Source organism: Balaenoptera ricei, chromosome 2, assembly GCF_028023285.1.
Source record: "Balaenoptera ricei isolate mBalRic1 chromosome 2, mBalRic1.hap2, whole genome shotgun sequence".
NCBI lineage: Eukaryota > Metazoa > Chordata > Mammalia > Artiodactyla > Balaenopteridae > Balaenoptera > Balaenoptera ricei.
The window spans coordinates 100,759,910-100,777,978 of NC_082640.1; the positions used below are offsets into that span (position 1 = coordinate 100,759,910).

The 18,069-nt window shown below is 34.9% G+C and overlaps 1 protein-coding gene across 2 annotated transcripts in view; it reads right to left on the reverse strand.

Annotated features, from left to right (window-relative positions):
* Positions 1–5,952: 5,952 nt before the first annotated feature.
* Positions 5,953–18,069, reverse strand: part of GOLM2 (golgi membrane protein 2) — a 103,889-nt gene continuing 91,772 nt past the window's right edge. The window contains exons 9-10 of one of the 2 annotated variants that reach the window (XM_059913403.1): positions 14,326–14,493; positions 5,953–8,031 (exon numbers count right to left, since the gene is read on the reverse strand). In XM_059913403.1, coding sequence (XP_059769386.1) covers positions 7,961–8,031; positions 14,326–14,493 — 239 coding nt within the window. In that variant the 3' untranslated portion in view covers positions 5,953–7,960. The remainder of the gene's footprint in view (positions 8,032–14,325; positions 14,494–18,069) is intronic. The other variant, XM_059913404.1, reaches the window with a different exon arrangement.

The following is an 18,069-nucleotide window of genomic DNA, read 5'->3' on the forward strand; positions in this document are numbered from 1 at the left end:
GGTCCATCCATGTCTCTACAAATGACCCAATTTTGTTCCTTTTTATGGCTGAGTAATATTCCATTGTATATATGTACCACAACTTCTTTATCCATTCGTCTGTCGATGGGCATTTAGGTTGCTTCCATGACCTGGCTATTGTAAACAGTGCTGCAATGAACATTGGGGTGCATGTGTCTTTTTGAATTATGGTTTTCTCTGGGTATTTGCCCAGTAGTGCGATTGCTGTGTCATATGGTAATTCTATTTTTAGCTTTTTAAGGAACCTCCATACTGTTCTCCATAGTGGCTGTATCAATTTACATTCCCACTAACAGTGCAAGAGGGTTCCACACCCTCTCCAGCACTTGTTGTTTGTAGATTTTCTGATGATGCCCATTCTAACTGGTGTGAGATGATACCTCATTGTAGTTTTGATTTGCATTTCTCTAATAATTAGTGATGTTGAGCAGCTTTTCACGTGCCTCTTGGCCATCTGTATGTCTTCTTTGGGTGTGTATCTGTTTAAACTGTTCAAAACTATGCTATATGAAAACATTAAAAATAATCCTATTTATTATTTAATCACTAAGCAATGTAATACAAGTATCTTGAATCTTCAACAGTCTTTCAGTAGATCCCTTATTCCAGAATATATGGAATATATATTTACCTTTTACCTGATATATAAGGCATGTGCACTTCAGAATCCATTCTAATTAATTCTATCTCTACGAGTTATATGTTTTTTTTGTTTTTTTGTTTTTGTTTTTATTTTATTTATTTATTTATTTATTTATTTATTTATTTATTTATTTATTTATGGCTGTGTTGGGTGTTCGTTTCTGTGCGGGGGTTTCTCTAGTTGCGGCAAGCAGGGGCCACTCTTCATCGCGGTGCGCGGGCCTCTCACTATCGCGGCCTCTCTTATTGCAGAGCACAGGCTCCAGATGCGCAGGCTCAGCAATTGTGGCTCACGGGCTTAGTCGCTCCGCGGCATGTGGGATCTTCCCAGACCAGGGCTCGAACCCGTGTCCCCTGCATTGGCAGGCAGATTCTCAACCACTGCGCCACCAGGGAAGCCCTATATGTTTTGTTATCACTCTTATAGCAACTCACTAAGAAAGTAATATTTATAATAAATATTAAAACATCAGAGCTGTCATCTAGCTCCAATTTTGCAATCACTTGATGGCAATGACCATCTAAAACATAACATGGTCAAAACTAAATTTAATTTTCTCTCAAACCTGTTTCTCTCTCAGTATTCTCCAATTTACAGAATACAGTTTTTCTTTCTTATGTCTAACATCCAATCCATTGTAAATGCAATAACCTAAACCTTTGAAATATATCCTGAATCTAAACACTTTTCATCACCTCAGCTACCTCCCTAGTTCAAGAACCATCACCGCTCACCTGGAATACTGTAACATCCCTCACCTGTAACAGTCTTTAAAGTCTTCCTGCTTCATTCTTTAACCTCCTTCAATCTTTCCAACACAGTAGTCAGAGTGATCATTTTAAAAGTCTTTATAAATTTTCCATCACCCTTAAAATAAAATCTAACGTCTTTACTATGACATGCAAAACCATTAGCTGACTCTTGGCTACCTCACTGACCACATTCGCTACTTCTTGCTCTTTGTACTCCAGTCATATTAGCCAACTAACTGTTCTTTGAAAAAGTGTATTCTTGCATAAAGGGCTTTGTATCTGTTGTTTCCTCTGCCTCTAATTCTCTTCCCCCAGACCTGTGCTATTCAATAGCCACTAACCACATGTGGCTACTGAGCACTTGAAATGTGGCTAGGGTGGCGGAGGAAGTTAATTTTTAATTTTACTTAATTTTAATTAAATTTCAAAATTAATACTTGAGTGACTGCTTAACAGTGTTTACATTTAGGGTGATGAACAAGTTCTGGAACTAGATAGTGGTGATGGCTGCACAACACAGTGAATTTACTTAATGCCACTGAATTGTACATTTTAAATGTAAATGTGCAACAGTAAATTTTATGTGTTTTTTACTACAAGGAGCTGAAAACTTAGGTCCACACAAAACCTGCACACAAATGTTTACAGTAGCTTTATTCATAATCGCCAAAACTTGGAGCAACCAAGATGTCCTTCAGTAGGTGACTGGGTAAAAAAACGGTGGTACATCCATACTATGGAATATTATTCAGCTAAAAAGAAATGAGCTATCAAGCCATGAAAGGACATGGACGAATCTTAAATGCATATTACTAAGTGAAAGAAGCCAATCTGAAAAGGCTATATACTGTATGACTCCAATTATATATACTGTATGACTCCAATTATATGACTTTATGGAAAACTCAAAACTTTGGAGACAGTAAAAAGATAAGTGGTTTCCAGGGGTTTAGGGGTAAGGGAGGAGGAATAAGTGGAACATAAGGGATTTTTAGGGCAGTGAAACGATGATGATACTATAATGATGGATACATGTCATTATACATTTGTCCAAATCCATAGAATGTTCAAGTGTTAATCCTAACATAAACTAAGGACTTTGGCTGATAATGATGTGTCAGTGTTGGTTTATGAATTGTAACAATTTTACACTGGTGCAGGATGTTTGGTGGGGAAAGCTGTGTGTGCATGTGTGCGTGTGTGCGCGCACGCAGGAATAGGGTATGTGGTGACTTTGCTTTCTATTCCATTTTGCTGTCAAGCTAAAACTGCCCTAAAAAGTAAAGTCTATTTTAAGTATGCTTGGAACCTGAGTATGTAAATATACTTATTCAACTATAAGTTTAATGAACTCTAAATACCAAATATTTTCAGTGGCAATTTAGTGTCCAAAATGAGATGTACTGTAAGTACAAAATATACACTAGATTTCAGATTTAGTACAAAAGAAAGAATGTAAAATATCTCAGTAGTATTTTCTATTGATTACATGTTGAAATGGTAATATTTTTGGTTAAATATCAGAATTTCACCTGCTTTTTAAAGGTGGCTACTAGAAAATTTTAAATTACATAGGTGACTTGCATTATTTCTATTAAGTAGTTTTGCACAGGTTATTCAAATGGCTTGTTCTCACACCACCTCTTCAGAAAGGCCCTCCCTGATTATCCTATCTAAAATAGCACTCTTCCATCACTATTTATTCAGATCTATTTTTCTCATAGCATGTATCACTATGAGTATAGAAAATAATTATCTATCTCTCCCTCTGGCATATAAGCTCCATGAAGGCAGTGACTTTGTCAGTGCTGTATCCCCAAGTACTCAGAACAGTTCTGTACTTAATAAATAATTGAAAACATGATCCATGTTCTTTCATGATGGACTCTTTAGGCTTATGTGTTAGGGAATGGAGTGGACAGCATCTTGAGTACTTAATATTTGAAGAGTGAATCCCAAATCCACATTTCGGGGTCTCTCAGCATTTCAGCCCTCCATTTCCAAACACTTACAGAACAACTACATTTGTATTTCTTTAAGTTCATTCTATTGCCATCTCCAATCTGCTATTAAACCCATCCAATGAATTTTTCATTTCAGTTATAGTACTTTGCAGTTCTAGAATTCCCATTAAGGTCGGGGAACTCCTGTAAGCCAAGCGGCCAAAAAAAAAAAAAAAAAAGATAAACACACACACACACAATAGAATTCCCATTACATTTTTTGTAACTTTTGTTTCTGTGCTGAGGTTATCTGTTCACTCATATTTTAATTTAATCTTTGAACATAGTTTTAATACCAAGGCCATCTCAATTTTTCTAAATATGGATCACAATTTCTTGTGTCTTTGTACTTCTAGTAGTTTCCCATTGAATACCAGATATTGTGTATATCTTGTAGAAATTCTGAATTGTGTTATCTTCTTCTGAAAAGTGATGATTCTTGTTTTAGCAGGTACTTCAGTTACTGAGTGGTCACCTTAAATTAGTGTAGGCTTGGTTTTTTTTTTTTTTTTTTTTGTGTAGGCTTGGTTTCATGCTTTGTTAGTTCATATCTGTGGAAAGCCCAAGGAGTTTCGTAAGTTCTAACTTGGCAGGACTCAAATCTCCATACTCTGTCTCTCATGTCAATGGTGTTGGAGCATGTTAGGGCAGTCTACAGTAGGTCTTACTCTAGGGCATGGTCTTTACTCCTAAGGTGCAACCTTTCTAGTGTTTCAACTGGATGCTACAGTTGTTAAGGAGATTTCCATCTTGGCAGGCCCAGACACCCAATGTCCCTTAGCACTGTTTTTATGCCAACACTGCTTGACCTCTGGTATCTGTTTCATTCTCAAGTTTGTCGCAACTGCTATTCGGTACGCATCAGGTGGTTTTGCTATGGTTATATACAGCCTGTCCTCAGCCATGGACTTATGGGGACCCCTATATGGATTTCTGGGGCCACCTCTCTGAATTGCTTCCTTCTCTTGATGCCCCATCCCGTAATTTCCAATATTTCAGCTGCTCCCCACTGTGATCTCTATCTTCCTGGCTTAGCACTCCAGCCTCTTTACACCAGAGGAAGCAGGGTGATTGTGGGGATCAACTGCTTAAGTTTCCCTTATCTCAGAAATTTCAGTTTTGTGCTACCTGAAAACAGTTGCTTAATATATCTTGTCCAGTTTTATAGTTGCTCCTAATCCAGGAGGGCTAGGTAAGTTACTAAATCATAGCCAGAAGCAGAAGTCTCCCTTCCCTCAGATTTTCTGAAGTGGAACTAAGGAAAGAGGAGCAGCCCCCCTCAGGTGGTAAAACTAGGAAAACATGACCTGCTAGAAATCTTGGTTAGAGCTTTGAGCAGGGGAGCTGGTCTGAGAGAATGAAGAACAAGTAGAGGGAAGCAGAAATGGGAGTTGGTGAAACAAGTTGGCAGCATTCAAGTCCTTGTTTCAATTGTCCTTAAGTCCAGGAGACACCTGCCCTATATGCAGTTTGCTTACATGGACCATTAAATTCCCCCCCCTTTTTTTGGGATAGTTGGTTTAATTTTCATTTGGAACCCTTAGCAAGGAGAATCTTTTAAAAGGAACTAGATGTAGTCCAATTAGAACTGAATGTTGATGGCCCACATGTGATGTTAAGACTCAGTAACCTAAACTTTGGAAATGTATTCGTGTCACACTGTTTGTCTTATTAAAACCATACGGTAAGACATGTGAAAGAACGGAAGTTTCCAAGGTCAGCCATTATGGGAAGTGACTACCTCCCTCATGTTTTTCTTTTTTTTTTTTTTTAACATTCTCTGCCCTCATATTTTAGCAAATTTTGTTGTTACAGGATGATACAAATGAGAAGTCAAAAAGTCACACAATCTTATTTTTTTAAATAAAGGGATATGTTTGAGAAATGACTTTGAAGTCATACTTACATTTTCCCTGGAACCATCTTCCCATGTATATTTTATATTCTGCATATTCTCTTTATGGGTCAGTAACAAATAACCTAAACTTATGAGGTTCTCCCTAATCTTACCCCTTCCATACCTCTTTAGCCTCATTTCTCTTCTCCTTGCTCATGATACCCTAGCCTCACAACTGCAATGTTTCAGTTATGTGAAAACCTGATTATTTGGAACTTTATAGACCTTGGAACCTTGGAACTTTATTTATAATAGCACTTATCACTATTTAAAATTATCTGATTCATGTATTTACCTGTATATTGTCTGACTGCTCCCACTTGAATGTAAGCTCCATGAGAACAGAAACCTCGTCTACCTTATTTACTACAGTATTCTTACTACCTAGAACAACGCTGGGCACATAGGAAGCACTAAAAATTGGTTGAATAAACTAGCATTACAGTAAACAGTGCTAGTGTAAAAATTTCTGCCATTCTAGTTTAGCTTAGCTTAAAATGAATTCTAAATTTACTCAAATTTTAGTGTTAAAATCTAACTATTTGCATCACATGAGTGTGATGTGTGTATATGTATCAGAATCAGCAAAATAGTAAAACAAGTTTAATTTTTAATTTATTAGAACCCAGTAAGTGATGGTTTTAAAAGCAGAGTTTCCATCAAATTAACACTTAATTCAGGGCAAAAATACATTTAAAAAACGTAAATCTTAAGGCAGAAGTAAAACGTTATAAAACCAGCATGTCTAATACAGACTGTAGAATGTCAGAATTTTAAGAGATTCACATAGTATTTTATAGCACTAAAATGTTAATACAGTCAAAAATATTATCAATTGATCCAAGATTTCTCAGTTTATAAAATGTCTAGACTGCTAATTGAAGAAATTTTGCTGTGTAAGTAATAGCTACCATATAACCAAGTGATTGTTTTTATGACAAAGGAACTAAGGCAGGAAATTTCATGGTTTTTTGTGTAAAGATTTTACAGTATTAAATATAAAGTATTACTAGGAATTTGTTTTAGATTCATCTTCCCACCCTAACTTCCAAAAGGTGTACATCAATTCCCTTTAACTCCACTTAAAAAAATTCTGTGAACTATCATACCTATTCATTATAGGCCTGACTCTACTCACAGCAAAACCATGAATTACTAACTCTGATGTGGCAGAAAAAACAATTTTAGTAAATCACTACATCTTTTCTGGGTTGCTAAATAATTTTAAACTGAAGTCTAAGAATTTTTGCACCTCCAATAAGTGAACAACCTTCTTTTTTTTTTTTTTTAATCTCTGTAAGTTTGAATTTTGACTAGAACCTGAGTACAGGGGGGAAAAAAAGCATCTCATGTTCATGTGCAATTAACAGTAGCCCTTCTGAAACACAGAGTTAACAAGCTTAAATTTCTCATGATCAAAACCTTTTATTTGGGGGGAGGGGGATAAGATTTAAAAGTTCTTTCAATCAGAAAACAAGGATTAGCTAGCTTACACGTTCTACTGAAGAGTGTCAAAAAAGACAAATGCATTTAAAATAATTTTGTAAGTCTAGCAAATATGAGGTTTATGGGTTCTTAACTAACATATTAAGTAAATACAAAGGTTCTTCATCTTTATTACAAACTTTTAAGCTATCTTAATAAAATGGCTGTAGATCTCACTGTACTTCTACTTATCTGTGCATTAATAAAAATCTGTTAAAATTGCTTATTTAATACTTCTGAAAAAGTCTAGTCAAATAAGATCACTAAAACTACCAGAGACGCTTTGAAATACTGATTGCAAATTCATTTCAAGGTTGATTTAGCCTCTTTCAGAATCTGGCATTTAAATCATTAATATCTTCACCAACTTTAACTCTGAAAATATAAAAATTTTAGCCAGTAACGGTTAAACAGTACTGGTATTACCTGAAAAAATAAAAATTGAAAATACATCATCAATCATGCATTTCACAATTTCATGAACTAAGTAAGGTATAACTCATAAATATTGTTATGCCTTTGCAGGTTATCTCAGCTTCCATCAGGCCTCAGCTGAAAGCTTACCTGCCAAAACACATCATTACTCATGTGAAATAAAAAGAGTAGGGAAGTGATTTTGCACATTGCTGCCCAGTGTTTGGCTTCCAGGTTCCCCTCTCTTTCATGCAACTATTCTAGGTATGATTCCTTGAACAGCATGAGATGAGGGGTGGATAGAACAGAACACCTGTTGGGCTAACAAGCATATATTAGTGTATAAAACGTTTTCCAGTTGAATAATTGTTCTCATTGTGGTTATGCTATGTGCAACATATAAACTGTACAATCATTTTTCCTGTTTGTCTATTTGTGGAAAGAATTAGGCTCAATAAAATGTAAAATATACATTAGTTTGCTTTAAATGCAAAGATTACAGTTTTGCTTACTTTGCTTTTGGCTCAACTGTAACATAACCCCAAAGTCTCTGCTTTAATAATACAATATGAAAAGTTCACATATGTACATGGGTACATTCTTTCATTTAAAATTTTCCTTAAATCTATCTCAATGTATCTTTACAACTGATACAACTGATCTTTACAACAAAAGTCAAAATCGACAAAGTAGAAATGATTCCATTTTACAGCACTTTAGGTTTTCTGAAGTTTTCCTTTACGGCTTAAAGGGCATCATTGAAACGTTGCTTTCCATAGTCTGCAGGATCCATTTGAAGTTCTTGTTCTTCATCATCTGTAAGGAAAATAATCAGGTATCAAGAATATTATTTTTAAATCATTTACAGAAATCCAATCAAATAATCTCTCTCTCTTTTTTTTTTCCTTCAGCCTTAATGTAGTTCTCTACTCGTTATCTTACACCTTCTGTAAATGCTCTTCTGTTTCTTAGTTCCTTGGCAAATGAGTGAAAAGTCTGTAACTGTTTTGGAAAATCACTTAATTTTAACAAATCTTTTGATGATAGAGAAAAAAGAAAGAAGGGAAGGAAGAAAAGAAGAAAAGTGGGGGGGGGGAGAGAGAAAGGAAAGAAGAAAGAAAGGAAGAAGGGAAAAGAAAAGAAAGAGGATGAAAGAAACAAGTAGGGCTAGATAGTTAGCAAAGCTTTAGAATTCCACAAGCACTGAGGAATTGATCCTTTTATGTAAATATATTATTTCTATATAGATGAAAGTTAGTCCTTTAAATTAAAGCTTTGGTAGAAATCGTTCTTTATACATTTTCATGCCTTTAAAAACCAAACATTTTTCTAATAGTAAAATTAATCCATAGTCATCAAGTAAAAATTAGAAAATAAAAGAAAAATAAAAGTTACTCATGATCCCCAAATTTAGCGTTTTAGTGAATTTCTTTGCTATTCTGCAAATAGCTTACCAGCAACTTCCTAAATGGAGTATGTTAAAAAAGAACTTTTTCTTTATCGAAAAGAAAAAAACTATCACACAATATTATTAGACACTAACATCCTCAAAGTCACTTTGAGTAGCTATGCTAAACGACTCCATATAGTGCTTCAGAGTTCGACTTATTTGGCTATTGACAGGTTTTTCTGGGTCCTTCTTGGCTATCACCTGTCACTTCACTACTCTCAGCTTAACTACCAACAACAATTCTTCTCTTCCTTTCTAATTTTATACTTATTTCTACTTCAAGTTTTGAAATAAGACTGCTCAGAGTATTAAAATTAGTATTTTAATTAGAGCTTAAGAGGCTCCCTTTTTAGTACATGGTTTTTAATGACATCTTTTGGCTCCTCCACAGCCTTAAAAATAACTTTTGTTACTTTCTGGTTCACAGTTACAATTACCCAATAGGTTAGTTTTTGATAGATTGAAGTATTACTATCATAACTGTCTGGGTATATATTTTAAAGAGGGGTTGGATTCCAAATTCATATGTATACTATAGCTATCTCCAATCTATTCTTTTAGGTTTGATAGGTTTTCCACTCTCAGCTTCTCTAGTATATTCTATGGTAACATTTTGTTCAAGAAAGATGCCATGTGGTGTATGTACTCTGTACGTGTATTTGTATGTACCATGTAGTGTATGTACTATGTATTAACTTTCCATAATGACGTGTTCTTATTTCTTCTTTATATTTAGTTATTAGAAATGCCAAACAAACCAACTTTCTCTCACCTTTCAATAACTTTCCTGTTAAATTTATAGAAATTCTCTTTTAGAATTGCACGCAATCATTCTTCATATTCTAGCAAATTGATCTCATATTTTTAACACTGTAATTCAATAGCAATGATAACCCCAAATCTGTTAGGTGCAAAGGCTGAAATTACATCCATAATCACATTTGTATTTCGAAAATATACTAATCATTCTCTTATCAAAGAACTCTTCATACTTTAAAAAATTATCTTGGTTTTAAAAAGGAAAATAACCACTGGCACCTCTCCAGAAAGCTCTCCTTAGGACCCATGTTATGGGACCTCACCATATGGTTATAAACACATCTTTTAGGACTTTAGTAATTAAATGAAGACAATCACCATGGAGCAGTGGGAAAAGCTACTATATAAAGGAGAATTTCTAGAAATTTAACAGGAAAGTTATTCAAAGGAAAAAATGATGTTACTTTTTGAGATTTTTAAATAAATAATTGTAAAGAGAAAATAAGATAACAGCAAAGGTCTAGGAACAGAAAAACAGAACCCTAGTCCTGGCTCAGGCACTTAACAAACATGATCTAGTTCCTGAATCTCTTTAGACTTCTAATTACCTTCTCGGTAGACTAGGGTAACAACTATTTTTCCAACTTCAAAGTAAATTAATGCATAGGAAGGCAGTCTTTACTTCCAAAGTCCTCTATAAATATAAGGAGGAGTTTGTTGGTTTTATTAATTTATGCTCTTTAGCAAAGTTTTAATATGGTGACTTCACATTGCTTTTTCATAATTTCATTGGACTTCTGATTGCCTTTTTCTTACATTGAGCTATCATTTACATTAACTAGAGTCCACTTTCAGTGTAGCTATTCTAAACAGAATTCAAGTTTCTACCAACAACCTCTTTGCATTTATCTATGACAAAATTACCTAACCAAATCTGATATACAATAACAGTGACTAAATATAACTATATGGACTAATATTTTATTTCATTTTACAAAGAAGCAAAATCTGTAAATAACTCATCAACATAAAGTGACTATTAAATATAAAGATATTTATAATTTATCAAATAATTTCTAAATTCCCTCTTAAGTCAAGAAAGGACCACCTCCATAAAGCAAGCTCTACCAAGCAAGAATGCCTTGGGGAAATAAGGCAGTGAGCCTCCATTAAAATGTACAAATTAATCCACAGGCCAAAGTGCAACTGTCCTCTAAAGCAGGCAACCCAGGGAAAAAACTCTATACTTGCTTTTATTTTTTAAAAAATTATTTCATTCAACACTTAACACAGTGCTTACAGTGTGAAAGATCCTGTTCTAAGTGCTGAATAAATATTTAAATCATATAATCCACATAACAATTATTGAGTTAGGTAACTATATTTATCCCTATTTTACAGATGAGGATTTCAAGGCATAGAGGTATAGGTAATTCACAAAGTCACAGAGCTAGTAAGTGGTGGAGCTAGGATTAAAATCTAGGCAGTCTGGCTCCAGAATCCAGGCACTTAGGCACTATGCTAAACTTCCTTCCATAGGTGTACTTAGTAATGTGCATTTCATATTCTATTAAACAAACTTGGAACTTCTATGGGATTAAAGATAAGAGTAAAGGGAATTTGTAAACATCCATATCCTTTTTATAATAAAGAATGAATTAAAAGATATATCTATCAGATGTGTAGTGTTTCCAGAGTTAATCTTTTAGTTAACCTTTTCTTTGGATCACTAGCAGAAGTCAGGGAAAAAATGTTTACACCAATGTAAATAAAATAATATTTCTTTTAGGATGCTTCAGGAAACCAGGAATTAAAAATCAAAATAAACCAGGATTGTAAACACAGGAAAAACAGGCTTCACTTAATTCTACAGAAAACACTCTGCAGGCAGTACTGACCCAAATGATCAATATGCACAAACAGGCATCAGAGATAAAGCTGGAATTCTTTAGCTCCCTATTGGCAGAGATACTGTCAAAGCCTCCATTTCATAATCCAGAATATCGGAGACCAAAGTCAGTGTCTTTAGCTGAAGCTAGAACCTCAGTCCTGCAGTTGGAATGCCTAATACTAGGGACCCAACAGCTTGAGAAAAAACAAAACAAAAAAACACAACTGCTTCTAATACCAGGGAGAGCAGAGCAGAGCCCCTACTGGTAGAAACATTAAAGTGCTTCTGAAGTGCATGCTTCAATTTTTGAAATCTCTGGCTGCAGAGTTTCAATGGGAGCATAAAGTTTCCACTTTTCTTTCTAGGGTTTGGGGGAAGATGTTATTTTAGGCGTGCTGAAATATGAAACACATTTGTCCCTAATACTTGTGTTACAGTGAATCCACTACGAATGTGACCACAAAATTTTAGAACTAAGAAGGACCATCTATGTATTCTAGTTCAACACCCTTACATTACAGATGAAGAAATGGTGGCCCAGAGAGTATAAGTGACTAGAAAAGCAATACACAGCTGGTCTCCTAATTCTAAGGCTAATGGTTTTTTCCACTCTACTGCCTGCTTTGGCTGCAAGTGCAAACTGACCTAGGAACCCAACCAGTATTTTTACACTGACGCTATGAAGAAATGCTTTTAAATACTCTAACTTAATAATAAACATTTGGAATACATATTGTTGATAAACTAGGGAAGAACCATAATTCTCCCTCCCCACTTTTTAGACAGTTAATACTATACCTAAAGAATCTCTGAAAACATGTTTAAAATTATTTGGTATTAAATATCCAAGTCTCCAAAAAAAAAAAAAAAAAATTCAAGTCTCCAGTATTCCTTTTTAGTCAGTTCACCCAAACTTCTCTCTCTGTATTTGCTGGAGCAGATGTTCTTACATCTTTCTGTTCCCTATGATAAAGGAGTCCCTTGGTAGCTGCACTATCCTTCTGCTGCTATCATCTAGTGAACCTCAAAATGGGATAAAAAAATGTTAAATGGCAACCTGCAGCTCAAGTAAGATTCACTTGCAAATGAGGAAACCCCCAAAATGTAACCATCCCCGCCCTACATCATTGAGAATATCATCTTAGGTCATTTCCTTATATTCCTTAGAATCAATGGATTTATTCTCTTGTGAAAGGAAAAGGAGGGGTTGCATGAGGGTACTGGGGACCTAAAGTAGAAAGTGGCAATGAGAACTAGGGGTGGGAGAGGGAGAAGAGCATAGGAAAGAGAGAGAGAAGGCACTGAAGATAAATGTATCTATTATGGATAAAAATCATAAAAATATCAAATGAGAATTTTGTGATAAAAGTCATCAACATTAAGATAGCCAAAATATAAGAAATAATTTTCAATATCACTGAAATTAATTGTTCTAATAAAAACCTCAAAATTATCCAATGAGATGATAGAAGCTTCTATGAAAGAAAAACAGAGAATGTTTAAAGTGTAAACCAAGCAAGATTATAAGACCAGAAGTTAATGGGTTATTAACCTAGTCACAAGAATAAAAACTCAATGAGAAAGGCATAAAATGATCAGTTAACAGTATTTATCAAGGGCCCTAGGTATGCTAAGGACTACTGCGGGGGTGGGGGCTGAATATGAAGGCAGGAAAGGATACAAACAAAATAGAAGGCAAAATAAATGAAAATTCCTGCCCTCCAAGAGCTTACAATCTAATTGGTGATACGATATGCATGCATGAAAAAGCCTTAAAACTAAGTTATAAATAATTGCAAATAAATATAATCCAAACAAATTACAAAAGCAATGAGAAAGAAATGGTAAGATTTATGAAAAATGGATGAGATTGTAGAAAAACGGATGAGTACAATTTTTTCATTGATACCAAAAAGTGTTTGAGAATTTCTCATTAACATATCCATATATAACTCCTAGCATTTATTAATCTCTTTCTAATCCAATAACCATTCTTCCAAAACTAGAATGTGCTAACAAAATAATGCCTAGGTGGAAGTCAGAGTCTCTAGTTTTCCTTTTTCTATTAACTATGTAGTATTCTAGGACAACTATATTTTCTTCTGAGTTTTACAGAAACAATTCTTGTCAGGAACCTAAATAAAATTTAATTACTTTAAAAAGAGTTAAGGAAGAAATCAAGACAGGTTACATTGAAAAATATTTCATGCAACGTATTATAAAATTGAATACTTCACACATTAAGTTCATAATCAATTTTTATAGAAAAGAGAAAAAGCTCCATAAATGCTACTAAATGATATAAGCAGGCAGAAAACAGGCCTAAGAACTTGCAATAAAGCAACATACTCTGATATGCATGCGTGGGTAGGGGTGCATGCACACAAGTAGATTCTGAACTTTCACTAAGTTAAAAGTTCAGAAGGAACACAGTTAACAAGGAAAATATGTTGAATCTGTGTATTAAACACAAAACAGACAAATCTTCACAAACTGATTGTTTAGTATAAATTTTAAGCCTCTCAGAACAAATTTCAAAAACAGCCTTCCTATGCTGAATCATTAGTGAAATAATCTTATCTTCAGTGTGGACAAGACCATTCCCTTTGTGGCTGTCTGGTTAATATCTGTACTTAGAATGATGAAATGCTTTCAGATGAGAAATTGGAAAAGATTTTTTTCTGGGAGTATTTGCCTTAGGTAAAGTCTAGAGCCATTTTAAACAATTTAATTCTAAAATTTCTGAAGAGTCTGAATTTCAAATTGTAACTATAAACACTAATACATATCACATAATAAATAAAAATGAAAAAAATCAAAATGATTTATTTAAAGATCTACAAATACCACTATCATAAAATTGTTTTCAAAATAAAATTGAAAAACTGCACAGAACCTCTCTGTATTAAGACTGTACTGCTATTAAGTGGGGAAAATTCTACACAAATTCAACCAAAAAACTTAGAGGTGGGTTTCACGGTCACAGCATGGAGGCCAGGCCCACGCTCACCTTGGACGTCTTCCTCTCCACCATCACCATCTTCTTCCTCATTGTAAGCCAGCTCAGCCTGCTTGTCTGCCTCATACTCACCTACGTTACCATCATCCCCATTATAATCCGCCAGTTTAGAGCCATGCTGCGGATCAACAGGGGATTCATTCTCATCAAAGAATCGGCCTGTGAAGTAGGTAGAGGATTAATTCAAGAGTGAAGAGAGAAGAAAAGAAGGGACCTATACTGGAGGTAGACCAGAAAGTAGACACGTGAAACCTGGCAATTTTCAGGATACTGGTTATAAAAAAAAGATACACTTTCTGAAGGTTATCCAAGATAAAAGGAAATAAGAATGAAGACAGAAAATAATTTTATTTAAGAATTTCTCTTTTGTGTTAATTCCAGTACTTGCTGCTTAAGGTTTGAATGTTTTAAAGAAAAGGGCACAATTTTCAGAATTGTTTTCCTAATAACCAACAACTTCTCTGATAGAAGTATTTGTCTAATTTAACACTTTAGGAGAAGAATAAATAATTTTATTACTAGATACAATACATATTTGAAATCTGTAGCCATTTACTGCTTTGTGAAATATCACTTTCCACGAATAATTTTGATAACTTTTCTTATCAGCATAAATGAGTACCGTGTAGGCTAGTTTCCTTTTGGAAAATAAGACAAACTAACATACTGGAGGGCTACTTTAAGTTTCTTCACTAACAGTGATTCACTATAGTCATGGATTACCAAGGAGGGATGGCAAAGAGAGTAAACTATCAGAATCCCTAGTGGTATGTGTTTTGAAAAACATCCCAAGTAATTCTGATTTATTCTTTCTCATTTCCTGAACCATATTTCTAAAAGTCAATGACAGAGGAAGCTTAAGAAAGTTGACCGACATGAGGCTGTTATATTATACACATTCATAGCAATTAGAAATCAAGAAGAGCAACAGACATAACACCTACTGTAGAAAGCTATTCAACAATATTCAACAAATGGACATTGAAAATAAAAATGCTAGGCAAACTAAGGTGTGACTCACAACACAAGTTAAACTACTTTGACACTGAAGTGGCAAAAAAGTAAATTTTATGTAAATTTTAGTAAATCCCTAAAATATGAATAACATTAACTTACTGATGATGTAAGAATTTAAGACTTTTTTAGAAATTATAAACACTTTCTATGATAGGTTTAAAATTTTTGGAATTATATTTTTAAAATTCACATTGCAATGAGACAAACTTCCTCTGCTTGGAAAGAAAAGTTAAGTACAAAGAGAAAGAATTATGGAGGTATTGGTCAATTCTACAGATGGCTCACCACATCATCAGGCCAATATATTTCTAATTGCTGTGTAAAGAGTCATTCAGGAAATATCAAAATATATACACAGCTTATACAACTCAATATCAAAAACACAAACAACCTGATTAAAAAATGGGCTGAATAAACATTTTTCCAAAGAAGACATACAGATGGCCAACAGGCACATGAAAAGATGCTCAACAATGCTAATTATTAGAGAAATGTAAATCAAAACCACAATGAGGTATTACCTCACACCGATCAGAATGGCTATCATCAAAAAGTCTATAAATAATAAATGCTGGAAAGGGTGTGGAGAAAAGGGAATTGTTGTGCACTGTTGGTGGGAATGTAAATTGGTGCAGCCACTGTGGAAAACAGCATGGAAGTTCCCTAAAAAACTAAAAATAGGGCTTCCCTGATGGCACAGTGGTTAAGAATCCACATGCCAATGCAGGGGACACGGGTTCGAGCCCTGGTCCGGGAAGATCCCACATGCCGTGGAGCAACTAAGCCCGTGTGCCACAACTACTGAGCCTGCACTCTAGAGCCCACGAGCCACAACTACTGAGCCAGCATGCTGCAACTACTGAAGCCTGCGCGCCTAGAGCCCGCGCTCCGTAACAAGAGAAGCCACAATGAGAAGCCTGTGCACCACAATGAGGACTAGCCCCCACTCACCACAACTAGAGAAAGCCTGTGCGCAGCCAACGAAGACCCAACACAGCGAAAAATAAATAAAATAAAATAAATAAATAAATAAAAAAACCTAAAAACTAAAAATAGGGCTTCCCTGGTGGCACAGTGGTTAAGAATCTGCCTGCCAATGCAGGGGACATGGGTTCAAGCCCTGGTCCTGGAAGATCCCACATGCCGTGGAGCAACTAAGCCCGTGTACCACAACTACTGAGCCTGAGCTCTAGAGCCCACGAGCCACAACTACTGAGCCCTTATGCCACAACTACTGAAGCCTGTGCACCTAGAGCCCGTGCTCTGCAACAAGAGATGCCACTGCAATGAGAAGCCTGCACACCGCAACGAAGAGTACCCCTCGCTCACCGCAACTAAAGAAAGCCCACGCGCAGCAACAAAGACCCAAGGCAACCTAAAATAACTTTAAAAAATAAAACAAAACAAAAAACCCCCCTAAAAATAGGGACTTCCCTGGCAGTCCAGTGGTTAAGATTCTGCACTCCCAATGCAGGGGGCACAGGTTTGATCCCTGGTTGGGGAACTAAGATCCCACATTTGGCACAGTGTGGCCTAAAAGAAAAACAAAAAACTACCATATAATCCAGCAGTTTCAGTCTTGGGTATATATCTGAAGAAAATGCAAATACTAATTCAAAAAGATACATGTACCCCCCAATGTTCATAGCAGTATTATTTACAATAGCCAAGATATGGAAGCAATCTAAGTGTCCATCAATAGATGAATGGATAAAGAAGATGTGGTATATATATACAATGGAATACTACTTAACCATAAAAAAGAATGAAAATTTTGCCATTTGCAACAACATGGATGGACAGAGAGGGTATTATGCTTAGTGAAATAAGTCAGACAGAGAAAGATACATACTGTATGTTATCACTTATACGTGGAGTCTAAAAAATAAAACAAACTAATGAATATAACAAAACAGAAACAGACTTGCAGATACAAAGAACTAGCAACAACGAAGACCCAACAAAGCCAAAAATAAATAAATTAATTTAAAAAACCCAAACAAACAAACTAGTGGTTACCAGTGGGGAGAGAAAAGGGGGGAGGTGCAAGATAGGGGTAGGGGATTAAGAAGTACAAAGTACTATATATAGAATAAATAAGCTATAAGGATATATTGTCCAACAGCGGGAATAGAGCCAACATTTTATAATAATGTTAAATGGAGCATAATCTATAAAAATTTTGAATAACCATGTTGTACACCTGAAAATAATGTAATATTGTAAATCAGCTATACTGCAATAAAAAAAATAGTCAATCAGGAAAATAGTTAAAGAACAAATCATACTCACATAGGCTTTTTTTTGGCAGGGGGGCAGTTTACAACAGGAGACTGAAGTAAATGGGGATAATAAAAAAGAGCATAAAGTCATCTTAAATCTATTCTAGAATAGAGTTGGCTATGTACAATAAATAAATGGAAAAGTTGATAAAACAGAGTTAGAGAAAAGAAATGGATGTACAAGAGTTAAGAAGGAAAAAGAGTAACAAGAGAAGAATAGGTAAGCTATTTGTGAGAAAGACCCTGTCTCCTAATGATAGTAATACAAAACAAAACATTTTGGTGTCATTATTATCTGTTTCTCTTATGATAAAATAACTGATGTCAATGTAAAAAGAAAAAAGGGAGATTTATAGAAATCTATATTTTCTTTTTTTAATATGCAATATTATGGACAAAATACCTGGAGCAGTTAAATCATCTTTATGCAATGTGA